A 21461-nucleotide genomic window follows, 5' to 3' on the forward strand; every position below is an offset into this window, starting at 1 on the left:
ACCATAATACATCGAGCAATGTTTATTATTCGTCTCGTTAATTTATAATAATCAGACGTAAGTAAAAACAAAAACAAAACAAAACAAAAAACAAATAGAAGAAAAAAGATTGAAAAGAAAATATTGAATGTTAAATTTAATGGGGCAATGTCAACGAATTATTATAGAGAGTAAATAGATATTGAAAGTATAAGCACTTATTAATATGTATAAATATAAAGTTTTATTAAGTTTACATAGATATCAGTCCCATGAAAATACATTAACATCCGGTAATGTTTATATATTTATATCGTATCTCGTATTATTGCGATGAAGTAATTATATGCGGCTTTACAACCGGATGCACTTCAAAAAGTTCAATTCCAGGAGGAGCGGTACTAGGCCTCTTTTTAGACCATCGTCTTGGTCTTCGGTATGACAGTATGGCGTCTGCGTCGATTTCCGTGTTATTTATGAGATCTTCGATTTTAATACTTTTGATTAATTCTCTCATAGTTTTAGTCGTTGGAACATTAATATCAATTGTACTGTCAGGCAAAGGGCCAGTTCTATTGTTGGAAATACAAAAAATATTGTTTAACGTTCTTCTCTTTCTTCGTTTACCTAAAATTGAAGTATCACGCATTTATGTATAGTTATTTATGAATTCGAATTGATCGTTGATTTTTATTAAATTTTTCCAAGATAAAATCTTACGTCTTTTATATTCGGTGTCATCGGGAATTATAGGTTTCAAATACTGTAACGAAAGTACTATTAGTAAGTTTGATTGTCACAACTGTTGTTTTATTAAGACATGCAATAGATGATATTACCGTTTCAGAATCTGTATCCGAATATATAAAAGAATGAGCTAGACTTTGAGCTGTCCATGAATTTATTTTAAAGGAATCGCAAGGATTTTTCTTGGACCTTTTTGCATGCAACTCTTTTTCAATATCGTCGTAATTCGTTTTTATAACTTCGATAAGCCACCTTCAATTATTTATTAAACATTAGGCATTAAATAGATAAAACTTTTCATTAACAACACTTTGATGATGGTATTGATTATTCTTACCCAAAGCCTTTATCGATGTTCTTATTTAAATTAAAATATTTGTGCTTATCTGGATAACATGAACAAATTTCAACTCTGGTGTAACATTTGGCAAAGTTTACGACACTTGAAATATTCATGTATTGTATGATATCGAATTCATCGATGGCATGATGTAAATCTTGTTTGTTACCTAAACTAAGGATTTGATAAAATTAATAAAATCTTCCTTACTTGCATAAGATATGCAAATAGATATACAAAATAATATGCATAAGGTATTATTTTTAATTCACGAGTTATTTAAACAGAAGAAATTCGTTATATATTTGCCTATTACTCTTAATGCTATATTTAAGTTGAATGAAAATTTAATTAATGTAGATTAATTTTATCATACGATTAATAATACAATATCCTAGTAATTATATTGGATATTTTTTTAATTTTATACCAGTAATAATATATTTAAGAAAAATGAAGTCAGTGTAAGGGTAATGGTAATATATTAATAAATTTCTTATAGTTTTATTTTATTTTTTTTTAAACTATTTTAAAATATACATACATGCATATTGATTATACTAATAAAAGTTAAACATGCAACAGTATATATGAATAAACGGGAGAGAGGGTATGTGATAAAAGTGCATTAGAGAACTGAGAAGATTTATGATGGACGTGCAAGAATGAAAAACGATCGGTATGAAGAAAAATGATGAGTTGAAAATCGTATATAAGTATTATAAAAAAATATATATATATAACGTGAACGACAAATGCAACTATCACGTGTGATTTATATATATTATTAACTGAATCTTAAATTTATACATGAATGAATATAACGAAGACAAGTAGCTAAAGTAAAATGAATGGTACGGAACAAAAAATCTTGCACACATTTGACATTAACGAAAGAATTGACGATAGACGAATTAAAAGAATAAAGTAAACATATTTACAACAACGTACGAAGGTTACATAGATACAGGTAGAAATTTTTCAAACTTATGTAGAGAATAAATGCACTAGCTTATTATTTTTTATATATTCATATCTTTTAAATCAATGTAAAGTTTTGACTAATATATAATTCTAATAATTCGTTGATTTTAAGAATTAAAATAAAAATAAAGATTATTTTTATCTCGCACAATAAAACAATTCCCACCAATAGTATTTTAAAGAAGTTTTCATCTTGAATAAAATTTGCAAATATTAGAGTGCATGATGGTAAATATAAAAAATTCACATGTACAAAAGATTTTAAGTAAATTTGATTGTTTTATCTTTTAAAATGACTTTTACAAAACTTCAAATAAATAAACATGACTATTTATTTTTATTGGGATAAAAATTTTCAATAAGAAATAATGATAAATAATAAATATTATAAATTAACAAATTATCGAATTATCAAATTTCTCGCGCTTCTAAAAATAATTCAAAATTCATATGCAATTGCATTTTGTATGTCGAACATTATTAAAATTATTGGAAAAACTTTTCCTACACACACACGCGCACACACACACACACACACACACACACACATATATATATATATATATATATATATATATATATAATATAATTAATAAACAGTTCGACATAAGAATAGACATATAAGTAAGCAAAGAAATATATACTTTGCTTCTAAAGTATCGACAATTATAGTGTTAAACTTCAAATACTAAGGTGCGGTAATCGTGTTTGTTGATTCTTAACGAAAACTTTGCTTACAACAAAATCGGTTTTTGTTTAATTAATTCATGACAAGCAAGCTCCTGAAAAATATTGGCACTTTCAGAAAGACGATCGTGATCATTAGCGTCCACTACATATATGACGCCGTGTACCTAAAATATCGATTAATGAAAAGAACTATAGGAATCTTCTATATGAGAGTGTTCTTGTAGCGCTATAAATATAATGTGATTAATGCCAGTAAAGAAAGCTTGAATTTTATTTTTATTTATTTTTTTTTTTCTGGTTTTTTTGACTTGTAGTAATTAGCCATCTTTTGAAATTTTACTTACATCGCCGTAATATTTAGGCCAAAGTGCTCGAATTTGCGGTCCACCACCAATATCGTATAGCTTGATCGAACACGATTTAAAATTAAATGTTACTGTACGAAATCCTATCGTCGGCACGACTTTTTCCTTCGTCAGAAAACTTTCTATAATAAAGCATTGATTATTGCATTTGCAAAATAAAAACAAAAAACAAAAAAAAAACAAAACAAAAAAAAAAACAAAAAAACATGTGGTATTGTAATTATTACGCTATAACTGAAATTTACCCAGCCTTATTATAATATAAGTATAGGAGCTAAATCCCAACCATAGCAATATGTCAAATTAATTGTTATCCAATAATATTTATCATTAAAGCACGCAAGCTAATTGTTTTTGTACAATATTATACGTACATTAACAAACCCATAAAACACTTTACTCACTGTTAAAAAGATAATTAACGACTGCACTTTTTCCAGCATTATCAAGTCCAACAACCAACAATACCACAGACCTAACAATGTAAAATACGATGTTTATTGTATATTTTAATGTATAAAATATAAAGTGTATACTTGTTATGTTTGGATATAAAAAAAATAGCAATTAAAAACGCACTTTTTGACTTTTCTTCGACATGAACATTGTTTCCAAGCACATCCCATGCAAGCTACGATTGTTGCCGATATGCAGTTGCCCATGTTTATCGTTTAATAATAAGCACATTTATTACAAATGCTCGATATTAACAATTGTTGTAATGTCTACCCATGGCACTGACCGCTGCTAAGGCAAACAAACTACTTTTACGCGAGCGCCACTAGAGGCAATGGACGCAAACATAAAAGCGGCATCACACCTCCGTCGATAAGCCAGAGAGCCCGTTAAGGTAACGCAGCTTGGTAAATAAAATATATGTGGCATAAATAAAGATCGAGATAGGAATGTTAATAAGCATCCGGGGAAGGGATGGCATTGCACTGGGCACGCCCGATTTGTTCAATTCTTTTACAGCGCAGAGGTGAAATTAAAAAAAAATTCACCTCGTCATCGAAATTCTAAATGATTTGCGAATTTTCATTATTAGACAATACAAATGCTCTATTATCTTCATTTTATGTCAATTCTATTTTCAAAATTAGTATACTATTCCTAAAGAATTTTTTATATTAATTATTAAACATTTATATTGTAAGAATAAATGGTATATTTTATGTTAATTTTGAAGAACCGTGTTAACGCTGTAAAATTCATTTTACAACGAGCATAGTATAGGGATGGAAGGATATAATAGCATGTAGGGATGTAAGAGTAGCGGTAAATGATAAATTTTGTTCAATATACTTAAACAAATTTTACTATACGCGAATATTTAATACATTTCGTGGTCCGAATCATCAAATACACAAGTATATTTAAAATAATTTGCTTACAACAAATCTCACATTCTCCTAATAAATGAAATGTATAGAAACATCTTATCATCTTTAATATTATTTACTTTCTATAATTTTTCAATATCATGTTGCGAGTAAAAATGCACATATAATCAGATAAAAAATGTTTGCAATTTATAATGATTTCTACATACAAATAATCACTTTCGGTTCAATCATCTTATTTGATTATTAAAATTACACAGAGTAATGTACACTCTATCGATGCCTTACCAATAGTACTGTTAAGTATAGGTGATTTTCAATTTGACAAAATTAAACCGAATTATTATTTAAATAATATACATACTCTAATAGCTTAATGAAAAACTTTATATAACGTATAGAGAGACAGAGAGAACCTCCAAATAGCATCTCAAAAAAATTAATTAAAATATGAATGTGTCTAACATGATTAAGTGAATTTTCACGTTCTTATTGCCTAATGTATTTTACATAATCTATGTATTCCTTATTTTTCCAGGCACGTAATTCTTATCTATACAGACTTCCTGCAAAAACATGTGTAAACATCGCTCATTTTGCGCTAATGGATGTCCAGCAATTCTGTAATAAAATAAATAAAATCCTTGTATCTCAAGAAATATTAAACTAATAATATACGTACGTTGGTGTGTGTGTGTGTGTGTGTGTGGCTTTATAAATAATTGTTTTGGTATTCAATATAAGATTCGATATAAAGAAAGGAATGCAGATTTTCTTTTGTTTCTAGTAATTTCATCTTTACAAATTCTGAAACAACAATCTAATAATATTTAAGACATTGCATTATTTTGGAAGAAACTCTTTTTTTCATCGACATAAATGCTTAAACTGCAAACTGCGATTTCTTTAACTGTGCGCGAACTTTATGCGCAAACACCTAACCTATATATATATATAGAGAGATTTATAATTTTCAGATTATATTTCCGTGGCAAAGTAGCAACAAATTGTATACTTTCTCGATACAGTCATACGTAAGAATTCCTTTAAAAAAACAAACAAACAAACAAACAATAAAAAATGTTTTGTTATAATAATTATATTTTAATAATGTGATATTATCGAATTATTCTTTATACAAAATTAATCATAAGCCCTTGTTTCTGCTTCTTACACGTATGTGACACGGATTTACGTGCGCATATGTTCGCGCGCGCGCGCGCGCGTGTACATGTGTGAAGAAGCATAATACACACAATAGACTCACTTTATTATTACTTTAAACTATTTTGCTATATTGTAGGGACTTACTTATTCACAAAGACTTCCAAACCCCTCCTTCGATCTTCAATAAAATCTTCCTCAAAAATTCCATCATCTCCACGAAAAGGCATTTGTCTTTTCCATGCTTTACCTGGTAACGGAGGCACAACAATCTGTAATGAAATGATGTATCGATTATAAATTTTGTAAGATAATAAAGCCAACTCATTGGGACACAAAACATAGAATATGCGAACCTTGCTGTCTCGTTCCAATTCATTTCTCAACCATTCAAAATCACTGTATCTCCTTCGTACACTCGAGTCTTTAACTTTGAAAACTGGTAAATTTGTCTGTAACAGAATTACAATATAAATGTAAGAAGCTCTATGCTTTTAAGACAGTTTTTAATCGTAGCGGTTGGACACAATTATAATGTTAAAGGGTAACTTAATACCGTATCACTTACTCCAATTAATAATTGGCAATAATATTTTCAATGTAGTAAGAACGAATAACGAATCCTTAATCGAAAGATAACAAAGGATGGTAAGATGAATTTCTTGTTGCTACAAATAACGAAGGATGACGAAAAATTGATGAAATCGATCGAGCCAGAATTGAAGCTCGAGTCGTTGTCGACGAGCTCGCACGCCTTCTCGACAAATTCGACACCTTCTGCCGTACGACGAATTCATTCGACCAACGCCAACAAGTGCCAAACATTACGTAGCTATTTACAGTCGCCAGACACAACGATCCACGGCTCCTTCCCACCTATAGGGATTCCAATCAATGAGCCATATGAATCCAGCGAGATACCCTACTGACAGTTCGACGACTCCTCGGCTAAATGTATGAGTGCGAGCGAGAAGCAATAAACAAAGCCGTCCTCTGCGATCTATTAGAAATGCGTGAGGACGACCTAACCAAGATAGGGCGTACGAGTAAACTGGTGTGATGAAAATCGCGAAGATAATGGCGGGGGAGGGATTGGGGAGGAGGGATGGGAATAAAAAGGGAGAAAAACGTGTAGGAGAGTATCGGTGCGTTGGTAAGGACGTGGATGGCGCTCTAGATAGAGATTATTGGAAGTTGGGGAGTTGAGCAAGAGCTGGCGCGGATATACTCACTCGCATTCGGACTTCGTAATCGGTGTATCGCTTCTTGCCGAGGCCGTGGGTAATCGGATTTATCACGTCGATCTCGAGAAAGTTCGCCGGGGCCGCGTAGGCGTCGTCGAGCGTTTGCTTCTTGACGTTCAAGCGGCGCGTCGCGTCGACCGTCGTGTCTGCCATGGCAATTTTGACAACTGTCAATGTCGGGAGTCCCCGCGTTAAAGTCCTCGCATGCACGCGCGCACGAACGTACGCACGCACGCACGCACGCACGCACGTACGCACGCACGTACGCACGAACGGACGGACGGACGGACGGACGGACGGACGGACGGACGGACGCGCGCCCGCCCGCACGTACAGTAGAGGCACCAGCAGACGGAGAGGCCGGGACACGAGGATCCGCCTACAGCCGGGACAAGGAGAGACAGCGAGGAGGCATAGACCTCAGCCGACGGGAGCCAGTGCGCGTAACGCGAGCGACACTCCGCTGGTGGGTCGAACCCACCACTTTCACGCACACGAGCGCAACACAAATCCCTATCTGAACGTGCGTATGCGCGCCGGCGCTGACTATGACGGTGGTGCACTCGAGGGCCGCGCAGGCTGAGGTGGCGGGCCTACCGGGTGATGGCGGCGGTGACGGTGGCGGGGATGGCGGCGGTGACGGCGGCGGTGACGGCGGCGGCGACGGCGGCGACGTCGAAGGAAGAGAAGGAACGATCATCCGGTTCTCAACACGACGTTGAGCCTCTGCGTCGCACCCTCGCTTTCGCGGCGAGGTCGTTGGTTCTTGCCGGCGGGTCGCGCGCCCGATTGGCCGACAGCTCCGATGGAATGCCGTGGCATTTTTCTACTTTATCGACCTTCTCGCGATACGCGCGCGCACGGGGATGTGTGGGTTGTGGCCTATCGGGTGCCCTGCACGGCCAGATTGTAACGAAAAACTTATTAACAACGTACAAGTGGCCAGCGGTTACGCGCGCGGGCGCAATCTCGACGTGTAATTAGCCCGATAAACCTCCGGCTTGTCTCTTTCACTTGGCTGCTTATTTCTTTGTACTTTTTAGTTTATAGTGACTGACGCACTGTGCGTATGCACACGTGCAAGGTTTCATCGTAAACTATTGGCGTTAAGCTCATAATTGTAATATCGATGCATTAAATTAATTGAGTCATCCCGTCCTTAATTTTTTAATACAATTAATTTCTACCTGTGTTTCGTTTATTCGACGAATGGTTCTCGTTCGTCTCAGTAACATAATTGTACGAAAGTCATATTGTTCTCGAGGCTTACTTATCAAACTCCTATTATCATCCGCTTGTCATTTATTTGTTAATTCTTGAGTCCCATTAGAGATAAGTATTTATGTATGCATATATGTAAAATAAATAAATCGTCGATAATAATATAATCGTTAGCGTTAAAGAGCGGAGAACAAATCTCTCCTTCCTTGTTGTGACTAGAAAGTATTTACATAATAATTTTAACATTGTCCTTTGTCATTGCCCGGGCAATATAGAGAATAACATTCTCTCGGCCGACTTTATGCCATATATTAATTACGAACAAAGTGCTTTTTGCAAATGGACATAACCGAATGATACGCGGATGATTGGTCGGCAGCCTATTGTCAAGTTCCAGCAAACCATATTTCATTCGAATGATTCTAATGGGAGAATTAATGGGCCGTAAGTCCAATGCTTAACACTATGACTCGTCGTGGAGCACTGCAATTGAAACAATGGAGAGGCAAGATTACGCATGAAAGTCGTAATGAGCTTATTTGACCTCTGAAGCCGAGTATTTTTGGGCATCGGCCAATAACAGCGAGCCACCGAAAAGGCTTTTTTGTTTTTTTTTTTCTTTCTTTTTTCTTTCTTTTAATCTCGAATGATTAAGCGAGTCGCCCACGATTTAATTGCGATTATTGGCGCTGATTTAATAGCGCGCGCGATACCGCTGCTGATTATGATGACAATATCCAATATCCAATAGGCAATATCGAATTTATCCCGACGTTCGATGGAGGCTAAGAGCTAAATAGCCTAAGATTATCATCTCATTAATGCGCGAAGCAGTCGTGCGTCGTAACTCCCGACGCTCCTTACCCGCAGCATCACGCGCAACCAAGTTTTTTTTTAATAACTCCTGACGCTCCGCAGCGTCGAGGAGCAATGCGTCTCGGGGCGATTCGATTGGTCCGTTGACTCGACAACTCGTCGATGCAGCCGCGATTGGGTGCGCGCGGTACGGTACGGGACAGGCGAGGGTTGACTTTCACCTTCTCTCGCTGATGCATCTCCAGCGGGCAGCTGCGTAAGATAAAGCCAGCTTACTTGGCCGTGCGTTGTACAATTTTGGAACGCGCACCCTCTTCATGATCCTGCCGAGGGTAGAGAAACTGTCGTGATGTTACAAAGCCATGTAGTCGTTTAAATCCAAGTTTTTTTTTTTCGATATGGGCCGCGAGTGCCTGGAGCATGTGTGTTGAGTTTGTGATGCGTTGTTTTATTGGGTAAGGGGGAAGGGTAAATTATTATTTTCGCCCATAACCTCGAAAGGCATACCCCACGAACAAAGAAGCCGAAAATAATGCAGCAGTGGAGGCAATATCTCTCTTTCGATTACATTATGCTTTTTGCCAATGCGAGAAGCCGATTTTAGGGAGATCGTAGCGAGGATTATGAGAGTTAGTTGAACGTCCGGTACATTGGTGCAAATTTAGATAAATGTTGACAATGGCAACTCCGGAGGGAACGATTCTCTTTGCAAAGCTCGAAGCTTTGAAAGATATCAGGTAGCTTTTTAATAAGTGTCTTTGTAATGGGGGAATTTTGTGGGTGGCATTTTATGTTAACGCTTACGTGCTTATTGTCATTATCTAGGTCGAAAACTATCCAGTTAGACAAGATAAAGCAGAGAATCTTCCAGGAAGTAGAGCTAACCGAACAAGAAGATAAATGCTTGATGGAGTATAAACAGGAAATGGATTTGCTGATGCAAGAAAAAATGGCTCACGTCGAAGAGCTTAGACAAATTCATGCCGATATCAATGCCGTGAGTCAATAATATCCCAGCGTGTCTCGTTACGTTTATTGTATTATTTATTTGATGTTTTGATCGTAGATGGAATCGGTTATTAAGCACGCAGAAGAGGCGAGAAATCGTGCTAGGGAGGCTGCTAAGATAATTCACAACAATGATTATCAGCCCTTGAAACACGATATCGACAGAATGAGAAGAGATTACTTGGGACTCGAAAGACTGCCTGAACTTTATGAAATTGATAACGATATAACTCCAGAGTACGATTTGTTTTTTAATCCACTCGATAATCGTAATGTATTCTATTAAATTCAACTTAATTAATCGTAAGCTGCATTTTCCAATTGCAAGCGCACTTTAATAATTTAATTGCAATTCATACAAAATCCCAGGATTCTGTTTGCTAATGGGTAGAAAAATCAATTTAGCCGACGAAATTAATCTTATTTCAATTAACAATAGGTATTGTCAATTTTAGTTATTTTGAACGTGCCGTACAAAAAGCAGAGTGGCGTATGGACGTACGTGGCGAAGATTTACTACCTCCATTAAGTATGCATTCCCACGGTAGTCATCCTGGAAGCAATGCCTTTTTAGCACCTCAGCCTTTACAGGGTTCAAGTAAAGCGGAACCTAGACCACTCCCTCCTGCACCTGGCCCACCAGCTCCAACATTTCGGTATGCATTTATCTTTCTAATCGTTCAATTCTGTCTCTTTACCACTAACGTCTAACATCACAATTAAGACGGATAATTGTAATTAATGTAATTTTTCTTTTTCCATAATTCAAGACAACAACCACCACCTATGAAATCATGTCTTTCTTGTCATCAGCAGATCCATAGGAATGCCCCCATATGTCCTCTATGCAAAGCCAAGTCACGATCTCGTAATCCCAAGAAGCCAAAAAAGAAAGACTAAGTCTAGCGCAATAATTCATTTAATCATTCATTTATTAATTCATGTTAATCACTTCATAATTATAGTATAATCACAAATATCTTTGATTCAATTGTTAGAATCGCTTGATTCAAACTTAGAGCAGAATTAATAGAAATAAGATGTTTATTCATACTTAATTTTTTTTTATTTTATTTAAATTGTTTTTTAATTATTGTAAAGCAAGTATGTGTTTGGTACAAAATATGTGTATGTTTATTCATCAATATTTACTGTCTTTTTTTTTAAATAATAAATATATTAAAACATTTTTTATATTTCAAACTTCTTTTCTATTTCTATAATTAATGGCAATAATATTTAAATTGCTATTCAATTATGTTTAAAAAAAAAACATGTAATCCCAGATAATATTGTTATAATTATTGCTATTATTACTATCACTATTATTATTGTTGTTATTATTATTATTTCTGATAATATATGGATAATAAGCAATGAAAGGTGGTTTTGATAATTATTGGCAATGTGAAGTCGCATACCTTTGTGAAAAAGTGTTCGAATCGCTCATTTCAAAATGTTTGGACAAAAGAAATTAAAATGACCCATTCGATATATGTAGATGATTTAAAGATCGATTTTCATGAAAATTGTTTTTATGCTTGGTTATTGTCGTATAATGCCTGATGGAAATTCTAATAAGAAGTAAGTAAATATTATGATGAATTTAACAAGTGTTTTAAACGTACAAATACTCAACTATTAAATAGCATTTGAAAAATTATTATGAAATCAGTACGATCAGTGATGGACTTAAAACAGGTTAAATAAATGTATTCTTTAATTTTTAATTTGAATTTCGATTATTATTCGATCGATAAATAATAATTTAATTAGAATTATTTGAACATTCTTTTCGTAGTTTATGAATAGTAGGCAAGTATTGAAATTATATAGAAATATTTTAAAAACCATAAAATTAATTCCTGATCCAACGGATAGGGAGTATATGAAAAATTGGGTACAATCTGATTTTAAAACTTATAAAAATGTCACAGATGACGTAAGTTTTGCAATAATTTATCTCTGCATAGTATAATTTGTTTATTTATCATCATTTTGTTTACAGTTGCAAATAAAATCTTTATTGGCTCATGGAGAAAATTCGTTAAGAGAATTGCAAAAAAATTTGGGTCGAACGCAATGAGAATAACTTACACGCAGTATATTTAGCAAATAAAATTATTTATAATATAGTTGAAAATTTGTATTTTAAAATATATAATTTATTATCTATATTTTTAAACTTAATAAATCTGTATAATAACTATTCACAAATTCTTGTTATCACGTGTCACAACAGTAAATTAAAAGACTTTCATTTTAAGTTTTATTCAGGTACATATTTATCAAGTTAAGTCCAAGGAGCAATGTAAACGTACTTGTAATAATTGAAGCAATTATTTTGCGTACATTTTGTTCATGTATTTTATTTTTTAACAATGCATCTGTCAAAATTGCGGTAATGCGTTCACCATCAAAATAAAAGCATGGTAAAGCATTAATAATTGCTAACCCCGATGAGAAAACTGCGATATATTTGCAAAAGAGAATTAAAGCTTCTGGAAAATTTGGACTTAAAAATGAAAATCTTGGTACCCAATTACTTAATTCTGTTGTGTAATATATTTCTGATGGATATCCAAAAAATAATACATCCTTATGTCCATACCTTTGTAATTGAACTATCTGTAAGTAATATGAATATTCATCGGGACTATTTTTACTCATTTAAATTTTTATAAGTTTTTAGAAATTTAAATAAGATGTAAATTACTTTTGTCATATTATCCAGCGTAGGCTTCATACATAAATCGTTAAGCATAAAACATTGGTCATTGTTTTGACACAAATTGTGGGAGCTTTCGACAATAGCTCTGGTGGGAAGACAATAGTGTGTAGAGGCTCGAGATGTTTGAATATCGAATCCTTCCAAATGTTCAAAACACAGATAACCTTTATCTTTGCTATGTTGATCACAACAATTATGAACATCAGTATTTTTGTGCTGAATTAAGAAAGACTTATCGAGTTCCTAAAATTATGAATTTTTCAATTAAGAATGTTTTGCTCCATCTATTATATAATAACTAATATTTAAGAATAATACCTTAACCATTTTATCTGTTACACAATAACCAGGAGTTGAAGTCTTAGTTGCCTGTAAAATGCAAGTTCGCCAGTTTGTTGAATTTCTAACAATACAGTCATTTATTTTATAAACTACATCTCCTGTTGATAGTCCTGATGGTCCTAGCAATGGTGAATTCTAGATTTTTTAAAAATGAATGTTCACATTTTAATTATAATACAATCCCGTATTAGTTGATAAAACGAAATACTTTAAGCTCATCTCGAATATGAAATATTTTCAATAAAAATTTTACACATACTTATTTCAGATATTACAATTTCAGTATTTAAATATCATCGTCAAATTGTTGAAATAATTTAAAATTCATTTTATTAATCTCGCAATTGTTATTAAATGAAAATTTTAATCGGAATAATAACTTACTGGCGATATATTTTTCACAAAGACACCTGAATTTTTAATAAAAAATAATGAAAAAAAGAACGTAACAGATCCTAAAACTGTTATAGCTAATACAGCAAGAACAATATTGTGCCATATCCCAGCACATAAAATTCTCAAACGATTTTTGAATGGCAATAAATCAAGTTGCTCATCGCTTATTTGAATAAAAGCGACTGGTATGATAAAAAATATTATTGCTCCTATTCCAAATAAACGGACATCTTCTCTTACAGCTGCCATTGCATGGCCAAATTCATGAACAATGCTGCATAAAATGAGTGAAAGTATATAATATCCTATTTCATTGTAAGGAATATCAACTCCTGGAATCTATGAAAGGTAAAATTTGTAATTGCTTAATAAAAATAATAAACATACGTAGAGAGAAACTATACATTCAAGCATAATGAATTTCAATTAAATTTACCATTAGTTCTAATACTTGTTCATTATTTTCATTAGATGATGATGAATTAAACAGCCAAATATTGAATGTCATTTTTAAAATAACTACCATAGATATAGGAAAGAGTATAATTGTTGCAATTAATCCTGCATTGTACCATAGGGACCAGAATTTTGAGCGGTTTAATCCCCATTTCATCAAAGAGCGATTGAAGATTGTTGTAAACCATTTTAAACGCAATAACTGAATTTCCAAACCAATTTTCTTTAATAGATTAAGATAAGGTACATGCATACACGACTGAAAAATATCAAACAATAATTAATGTATAGGAAAAAAATTAAGATAACGTTAATGTTATGATAATATCAATTGGGCTTTTATTTATACGAAGCAAATACACAATAATCATAACCTTCATTTGAGTCAATAAAAAATAAATGATAAATTATATGAATAGAAAAATAGGCTTTAAAAAAATATACATCCAAACAATAAGTAAGATATTTTACCACGAAAATTGTATTGAAGAAGAACAACGAGAAATGAGCAAGAGCGATTAATATGAGAATCTGATGGGCTTCCATTATGATAACATGACGATTAACTATTATTTATTTGAAAGATCCGCTACTATTTACATCATTTTCCTGTAAATTTTTGCGTCACATATAATCTATTACACATAATAAATTGAATAAATAATATAATAGACGTTATGGTACTGCAAAATTGTAATCGAAAATGCAAACCTAATAAAGTATTATAGATTTTAAATTTCGTAACAATTTCGTTAGCTTTATGAACATTCGCGCACTTTTTTCACATGAAAACATGATAATCCATGTACGTTATGATGCGTTTACGAACGCTTATGACGTAATATCGTCTGATTCTTGACGGTTGCGCGATTGGTCAATGTAAAGGTCGGATGATCCCTACATAAATTTTTTCATTTTATTGTCATTGACATGTTTAGTCGTCTGATCCTCGTGGACGTTCGATGTGTGCTGAAATTTGAAAAATCTTGGTTATTTAATGCGACACACAAAGTTGAACGAACCATCGTAACAAAATGAATAACAGCAATACTTGGACTTCGGTCCAAGATGGTGATCTTTCTAGTTTTTCGGCCGGTGACAACTTTAACTTGAATGATATGACCGGTTTCGATGGTGCGTATATACGTATGTTGTGTTGACATACAATTGTTTTTTAAACTTGCAACGATTGCGATATGAAGCGATTGAATAACAATATCTGGATCAGTATAGTTTGCTATATTTGTTATTGTACATTTATAAGTAGATAATGAAGAGCAAAACTTATTTCCCTATTATTTTTAGGAAATTTTAATTATTACCCTCCAAGAATATTAATATTGTTTATTTTTATTTTCAGATCTTTTAACAAATTGTGAAAATGAACTATTAAATAACGAAAGCTTATTTGGCGATGAAAATTTACTCTCCGAATTTGATGATTCTTCTTTGCCTCTGGGAGGAGATTTAAAGTTGAATTTTTTGAATTCAAATTCGATTGAAATGAAGTTGGATAGAGTATTTCATGATGTTGAAACTGTAAAGCCAAATGTCACATTATTGTCGGTCCCAGCTCAACAATTACATTGTCAAAACCAAGTAAATACAACGGTACCTTTGCAACAGCGAACGGAAAGAATTGCTCCTGTACCTGTACAGGCTCAGACTAATGTTTTTAGTCCGCAGTTTACTATATCTCCAAATGTAAATTTTAATATTCCATCGCCTGTTGTAACTTTGGCACCAGTTGCAACGCAACAAAGGCAATTATTATTGCCAGCGAAACTAATCAAATCCGAGCCATTAATATATTCTGGAAAATCACAAACTATCAACACTGCTCCAGTTCAGCATCAGATACATACATTAGTAAATACTGGAAATGGCACTGTCCTAGCTACAGGTATTTCCTTTTGATCATCAAATTTATTTTGAAAATTCAGTCTTCGAAATTGTAGCGTTGTAATATTCAATTGAAACTGTCAGTTCTATCAAATGTTTTGTCTATTTACAATCATTAGACAAAATTAATTACTAGAAAATAGTTTGATAGATATCTATCTTTTTTTATAACATTAATGAGGATTAAAATGGATTTGATAAATTCAGAAAATTTAATTATATTTAAACCAATATAAACTATATAAATACATTGTTTGTTTAACAGGGATCCCTCTTGTTTTGGACACTGATAAAGTACAAATAAATAGAATAAATACAAATACTCATGTGACTGTTCCAAAAGTTAAAGAAGTAAAACGCAGTGCTCATAATGCAATAGAACGTCGATATCGTACATCAATAAATGATAAAATTATCGAGCTTAAAAATATCGTTGTCGGAGTCGATGCTAAACTGAATAAGTCAGCAATTTTGAGGAAAACTATCGATTACATTAGGTAAATCGCGACAAAACTAAATGTTTATCAAATTAGGACAATGTTCTCTCGAGTATGTATATAATACAATGTACAAAAAATGTTGGCAAAAATATTTTATCAATGAAAATGTCTATAGCTCCCGATCTTTCAAGAGTTATTATTATTATTATTATTATTATTATTATTATTATTATTATTATTAATAATAATTATTAATATTATTCATGCATTATGTGATATTAAATTGTAAAATACCAACATTTATTTTAACATATTATATATTTTAGATATTTACTGAGTTGAAATTATTATATACTATATAATTATTATCAGATATCTACAAAATTCCAATGCCAAATTAAAAACCGAGAACATGACTCTGAAAATGTCGGCTCAACGACAGACTATACGCGAGCACTTGGTGTGTGGCGAATTGACTCCGCCTCGATCCGATAGCAGCGAACCATCTTTATCACCGGCTCCTGCACCATTATCACCGCCTTCACCACCGACTCCAGTTGTCAAAGAAGAACCTGACCTTACGCACAACATGCGCAAGCCCGCCGTTGTTTCAACGAGTAACGGCATACCCGATCACACCCGCGTATCTTTGTGCGCTTTTCTTTTCATATTCTTAGCATTCAATCCACTTGGATTTTTCATGAACAATATAACGAGGTTTAACTATGATTACACCAGCAATATAGAAGGGAGAACGATATTACAGTTTACGGGTGAGTTTTAAAGCGTTTCGTTAGAATAGAGTTGAATGATAATGCAGCACCCATAAGATTACGAGCAATTGTTTAAAAAAAAAAAAGAAGAAGAAAAACAATTATTCATTAAGGTAAAATAAATCGTAACAATTTATTTTTATTTTACGAAAGAGAAGTAAATTTTGTGTGTTTATGAGCTGCTTACCATTCCGGATTATTATTCTAATTAATTAAAACGACATTCTCAAACAGATCCACTGGATATGGAATCAACTGTATGGAGTAACATGGCTCTCTGGTTTATAAACTCAACACTGCTGGCCTTCGGCTTGTGTCGACTGTTATTGTACGGAGATCCAGTATTACCAGCTGACAGCAAAGTCTCGGTTGAGCTTCATCGATGGCGGCGTCAGGCTGAGTTTAATATGTCGAAAGACGATTACGAGCAAGCCTATCGAGATCTCAGTCAGTGTCTCCGTTACTTTTCGCGACAATTGCCGGTTATGCGCATGGACGTGTTCCTTGTAACACTCTGGCAAATCTTTCGACAAGTAATGCATCGATTGTATATCGGCAGACTCGTGACATATTTGGGTAATAAATTCGGAGAACAGTCTCGTCGACATTTAGCCGAAATATCCGCAATGGAGATGGCGATAGTCTATCAGCAGGTGCTCTGCCTTAAACTTTCTCGTGGCTCCAAGGACCCAATGGTCTTTATCGCTTTGTCGGCAGTGAATTACGCGGAGGCTGCGGGTGAGACGATGCCCAAGTCCATGTTGGCTGAGATTTACGTTGACGCGGCACTGTGCTTCAAGCAGCCACTGTTCCCTTTCATTCACAAATTTTATCTTAACAAAGCTCGGACTCTCTTGGCCTCCTGCGTCGTACCACAAAAGCTCAAGTGGATCGCCAACGACGATGGCATGCGCTTTTTAGTCTCGCAAAAGTGGATTTACGGATTGAGAGAAGAGAGCGACTTTACCGTGCAAAATAACAAGTCCGATCCGCTGTCTTATGCCGCTAGAGCATACAGAGAACATCTTATTAGTCAAGGATTGAGGTTGTTGGCCGGCACTGTTGGGGATACTCATACGTCTGGCCTCTTGGACATTGCACGGAAAATCATTGCTTCGGCCCAGATTGACTTGTGCATTTGCAACGAAGAAAACATTGGGCTAACTAGTAAGGCTCTTAAAATCTCGTCATATATTAATTTGCAATTTGGCTTTGATCGTTTAATACGATGCGTGCGAGTCGAGCAACTATGTTTATCGTATAAAATTAAAAACATTATCGATGCAAACGTGCTTGTTAGAAAAAGTACTTAAGGCTATTATTAAGTCGTTGATTAAATAATGTTTAAAAAAAAAAAAATTTTTTTTTCTTTTTACGCTTCGCTTCTCATAGTTAGTATAATCAATTTTCTTAAAATAACTTTTTAATACAAGCTCCTTCATTCAATACGTTTTTAGCATTTTCGAAAAAAATATGATTAAAATCCCTTTGACAGTAATTTATCACTAATGCATCTCTCTCTCTCTCTCTTTCTCTGCATTAGCGCCAAAGATTCTTTCAGGTTTCTATACTCGGGAGATAAAAAGCCAATAGTTAATTTCTAAAGAGTCGAATCTAATCTAATCGTAATCTAAAGAATCGAGAGGAGAGAAAGTTTTGAAATAATGTCAATTTGCAGAAGTGGAGGATGAGGTAGGATTGTGGTGGGGTGCTGCGATGTGCATGTCTGCAAACTTCAGATTGGGCGAAGAAGATTCCGATATTTGGAACATCATTGAAGGGAAATTCCCATTTGAGAAAAATCTTCAATTAGGCAATGTCAATTCGTTGCCCCACGCCATTCTTCTGCTTCTGCAATCGGCGAGATGCCCGTCGAAGCGCACGACGATGCGCCTTATCGATCAGGCCAGTACGTTTCTCGAGCATTCAACCGTTTACAGCAACTGCAAGCAACAATCGTCCCAAAATGTCTTGGTAAGCCATCCATCCTACATTCCAACGGTTCCATCGTCAACGTGTACCATATTATCCATTGCCAAGTTAAAGCTACTACGTGAGTGCATTGTAGTTGCATTGCATAGTTATTAATAGTGCAGTACTTCCACAGTGCAGCTCCTGTGGTGGACTAATGCGACAATTATCTTTTGAAGCTAAGATTATGTGCCGCCGAAGAGTAATCGAATAACCAATCAAATGTAAAATCAAATTTGCCGTTCTAGCTTACCCAATTGTGGGTGTGCGATTGGTTGCTGGAGATAAGAACGACCCTTTGGGAGGAGCTGAAGGGGGATATCGAAAAGCCAGCCATTATTTCGACTCTCGTTGGCTTTCAACGAGATCTTGCCCGGATGCGACAGCTCTGCCAGCACATAACGGTAAGTAATGAGCAGATTTCCTACACGTGCGCGATATTATATTATACGAGTCTTTTATTATAAGCTTTTCGCTTCTTTGCTCTTTTTTATTACACTTGCGCGTTAGTTATTTGTTAGTTATTTGCATTTGGAAGGAAGGGGAAGGTCAAGCTAACGATCAAATGAAATGGTGCAGGTGGGACGGGGATCGTTATTATGGTGTAGACGTAATATTATCGTACCTTTTATCATCTGTAAATGAAAGATGAAAGTACTGGAGCAACATGCTCTTTAACGTTTTTCTGAACACGCTAGTTTCAATCGATATCACCCCCAGCACTCTGAAAATCTCCTCAAATAGATCAAGCCAGCACTGTTTTGCTTTCAGTCCGTTTTACCACGTGTATTCCTGTACGAGGCAACGGCGAGGATAATGGCCGGCGCCACGCCCGTGAAGACCCAGATCTTGTTGGAGCGCAGCCTCCACCATCGCAACTCGCGATCTTCGATAATCTGCGGCAAGGACCGCTCGCACGAGCAGGGCAATGGGGAGCGCGAGCACGCGGCTGCCCTATGCCTGGCTTGCAGGTACCTGCCCGTCCTGCTCCTGGCCTCGCCCGGTGAACGCGCCGGGATGCTCGCCGAGGCCGCCAAGACGCTCGAGCGCATTGGCGACAAGAAGAGGCTGCAAGAGTGCTACGAGCTTATAAAGCAGCTCTCGCCCACCATATCTTCGAATTGAAAGAGAGAGAGAGAGAGAGAGAGAAAGGAATATTTTGGGGTGAATCGATGCAATGATTTTGATCGCTGCGAATTTTCTTAATGACTTTAGCTAAGGGGGCTGCTTGCTTTTTGTGAGGAGATTCCTGAGTTGTTTTTGTAATGCTGGAGGAATTGGAATTTTTGGGATTAGTCATTGAGATTTGCTTACTCTCACGCCTTGCATCCTCTGGGCAAACAACAACAAGATTGATGGTACAGAATTCTGAGTTGAACGCCTTAAACAGTTGGGTTTCAAAGATATTTAATCCGTTTATCTTTTATTGACTGTGATATATATATACAAAGAATTTGGATTCTAAATTATACTGTAATTTACTGCTTGATTATACTTTCACAATTTCGTAATCGTTGAGATTATCGACTAAGTATATATTAGCTAAATTAATAAACTAAATTATAAATCCTAATGAACGTTAGAGATGGGATTAGGCAGTCGGTTTTGCTAAAAACATACACACACATACACGCACGCGCGCACATCGCCCTCGCGTGTTTTTAAATTCGACAATTGCAAACAAGTCAATCGTAGTTATATGTATGTTACATGCATCAATCGTATATAATATTAGCCACGTTACATGTTACAATATCTGCTATTATTATTGAATATTTGAAGAATTTAAAAATCAAAGGGTAAGCTTATATTGCATTATTTTTATATAAATACGTAATAACGGTAGAGTCTATATAATAATAGAAATCTATCGATTTTTCCACCAATATCAACGCAAACATAAAATCTTAGATGATTTTTTAAATTTCAAGTTTTTAAAAAATAAAATAAGAATCGATCGTCCGACTTCCTGATCCCCTAAAATATAATATTTGATTAAAAAAAAATTTGTGAAAATTAATTTATGATTGAAAAATATCAACAATTAACAAAAAATATGGCAGTAGAATACATTTTAAAAATTTTCCAAATGGTTCCTACACGTAAATTTTTAGATAAAATTTATATCGACAATTAACAGCAGTTTACATTATATGAAAAGAATAATAATAAATGAAAAATATTGTAATAATAATACAAAAAAAAAAAAAAAAAAAAAAAAAAAAAAAGAAATAATTAAGAAATAATTTATAAGTAATATTTAATAAGTATGTTAATATTATATTAATATTATGTATCAATATTTTATATTGCATAATAATTTTCTATTTAATATAGTTATTAAGTTCCATAAATTACAATATGGTTTTAGTAAATAATTTCTATAATATGTACATTAAAAATAATGTACATTAATCTCACGACAAATATTCAATTTAAGTAATAACATAATTTTATAAATACGTGTAGTTTTTTGTTATAAAATTGCTTTGATTGTTGTTTTTGCACAGAGATTGAGATTTTTAATGACTTGGGAAGATCTATAAATG

At 34.2% G+C, this 21461-nt stretch overlaps 5 protein-coding genes across 5 annotated transcripts; 2 read left to right on the top strand and 3 right to left on the bottom strand.

Moving 5' to 3' along the window:
- Positions 1–252: 252 nt before the first annotated feature.
- LOC105362178 (ADP-ribosylation factor-like protein 13B) lies at positions 253–3823 on the bottom strand. Its single transcript, XM_011499538.1, has 8 exons — positions 3685–3823; positions 3510–3580; positions 3085–3227; positions 2789–2904; positions 1064–1240; positions 819–978; positions 700–742; positions 253–606 (listed from the first exon to the last, which is right to left on the bottom strand). The coding sequence occupies exons 1-8, from the start codon at positions 3765–3767 to the stop codon at positions 305–307; spliced, it is 1095 nt and encodes a 364-aa protein (XP_011497840.1). The 5' UTR covers positions 3768–3823; the 3' UTR covers positions 253–304.
- Positions 3824–4849: 1026 nt separating this feature from the next.
- On the bottom strand, positions 4850–7121 carry Snx3 (sorting nexin 3). Its single transcript, XM_011499539.1, has 4 exons — positions 6845–7121; positions 5969–6064; positions 5760–5884; positions 4850–5069 (listed from the first exon to the last, which is right to left on the bottom strand). Exons 1-4 carry the CDS (start codon positions 7007–7009, stop codon positions 4964–4966), a joined length of 492 nt encoding a protein of 163 aa, XP_011497841.1. The 5' UTR covers positions 7010–7121; the 3' UTR covers positions 4850–4963.
- Positions 7122–9092: 1971 nt separating this feature from the next.
- Positions 9093–10942, top strand: LOC105362180 (zinc finger C4H2 domain-containing protein). Its single transcript, XM_011499540.1, has 5 exons — positions 9093–9630; positions 9719–9890; positions 9960–10138; positions 10357–10557; positions 10672–10942. The coding sequence occupies exons 1-5, from the start codon at positions 9563–9565 to the stop codon at positions 10799–10801; spliced, it is 750 nt and encodes a 249-aa protein (XP_011497842.1). The 5' UTR covers positions 9093–9562; the 3' UTR covers positions 10802–10942.
- Positions 10943–12149: 1207 nt separating this feature from the next.
- Positions 12150–14492, bottom strand: S2P (membrane-bound transcription factor site-2 protease). The gene is made up of 6 exons (XM_011499541.1): positions 14298–14492; positions 13807–14085; positions 13359–13709; positions 12951–13109; positions 12618–12875; positions 12150–12529 (listed from the first exon to the last, which is right to left on the bottom strand). The coding sequence occupies exons 1-6, from the start codon at positions 14370–14372 to the stop codon at positions 12164–12166; spliced, it is 1488 nt and encodes a 495-aa protein (XP_011497843.1). The 5' UTR covers positions 14373–14492; the 3' UTR covers positions 12150–12163.
- A 109-nt stretch (positions 14493–14601) lies between these two features.
- Positions 14602–20194, top strand: LOC105362182 (Sterol regulatory element binding protein). Its single transcript, XM_011499542.1, has 8 exons — positions 14602–14960; positions 15187–15729; positions 15994–16225; positions 16541–16941; positions 17176–18108; positions 18620–18915; positions 19161–19316; positions 19684–20194. Exons 1-8 carry the CDS (start codon positions 14861–14863, stop codon positions 20035–20037), a joined length of 3015 nt encoding a protein of 1004 aa, XP_011497844.1. The 5' UTR covers positions 14602–14860; the 3' UTR covers positions 20038–20194.
- Positions 20195–21461: the final 1267 nt, after the last annotated feature.

Source organism: Ceratosolen solmsi, unplaced genomic scaffold (genome assembly GCF_000503995.2).
Source record: "Ceratosolen solmsi marchali unplaced genomic scaffold, CerSol_1.0 scaffold35, whole genome shotgun sequence".
In the NCBI taxonomy this organism is placed as follows: domain Eukaryota; kingdom Metazoa; phylum Arthropoda; class Insecta; order Hymenoptera; family Agaonidae; genus Ceratosolen; species Ceratosolen solmsi.

Bases quoted from the DNA above. Each gene is read 5' to 3' on its own strand.
- Snx3 (XM_011499539.1), bottom strand. From the start codon at position 7,009: ATGGCAGACACGACGGTCGACGCGACGCGCCGCTTGAACGTCAAGAAG. The intron at 6,065-6,844 runs GTGAGTATATCC...ATTCTGTTACAG, and splicing joins ATTACGAAGTCCGAATGCGA to ACAAATTTACCAGTTTTCAA. The intron at 5,885-5,968 runs GTTCGCATATTC...ATTTCATTACAG, and splicing joins AATTGGAACGAGACAGCAAG to ATTGTTGTGCCTCCGTTACC.
- LOC105362178 (XM_011499538.1), bottom strand. From the start codon at position 3,767: ATGGGCAACTGCATATCGGCAACAATCGTAGCTTGCATGGGATGTGCT. The intron at 3,581-3,684 runs GTGCGTTTTTAA...TTACATTGTTAG, and splicing joins TGTCGAAGAAAAGTCAAAAA to GTCTGTGGTATTGTTGGTTG. The intron at 743-818 runs GTAATATCATCT...CTTTCGTTACAG, and splicing joins CGGATACAGATTCTGAAACG to TATTTGAAACCTATAATTCC.
- S2P (XM_011499541.1), bottom strand. From the start codon at position 14,372: ATGGAAGCCCATCAGATTCTCATATTAATCGCTCTTGCTCATTTCTCG. The intron at 13,710-13,806 runs GTAAATTTAATT...TACCTTTCATAG, and splicing joins AACAAGTATTAGAACTAATG to ATTCCAGGAGTTGATATTCC. The intron at 13,110-13,358 runs GTAAGTTATTAT...TAAAAAATCTAG, and splicing joins TTGTGAAAAATATATCGCCA to AATTCACCATTGCTAGGACC.
- LOC105362180 (XM_011499540.1), top strand. From the start codon at position 9,563: ATGTTGACAATGGCAACTCCGGAGGGAACGATTCTCTTTGCAAAGCTC. The intron at 9,631-9,718 runs GTAGCTTTTTAA...GTCATTATCTAG, and splicing joins GAAGCTTTGAAAGATATCAG to GTCGAAAACTATCCAGTTAG. The intron at 9,891-9,959 runs GTGAGTCAATAA...TTTTGATCGTAG, and splicing joins TTCATGCCGATATCAATGCC to ATGGAATCGGTTATTAAGCA.
- LOC105362182 (XM_011499542.1), top strand. From the start codon at position 14,861: ATGAATAACAGCAATACTTGGACTTCGGTCCAAGATGGTGATCTTTCT. The intron at 18,109-18,619 runs GTAAGGCTCTTA...GTCAATTTGCAG, and splicing joins AGAAAACATTGGGCTAACTA to AAGTGGAGGATGAGGTAGGA. The intron at 19,317-19,683 runs GTAAGTAATGAG...TTTTGCTTTCAG, and splicing joins AGCTCTGCCAGCACATAACG to TCCGTTTTACCACGTGTATT.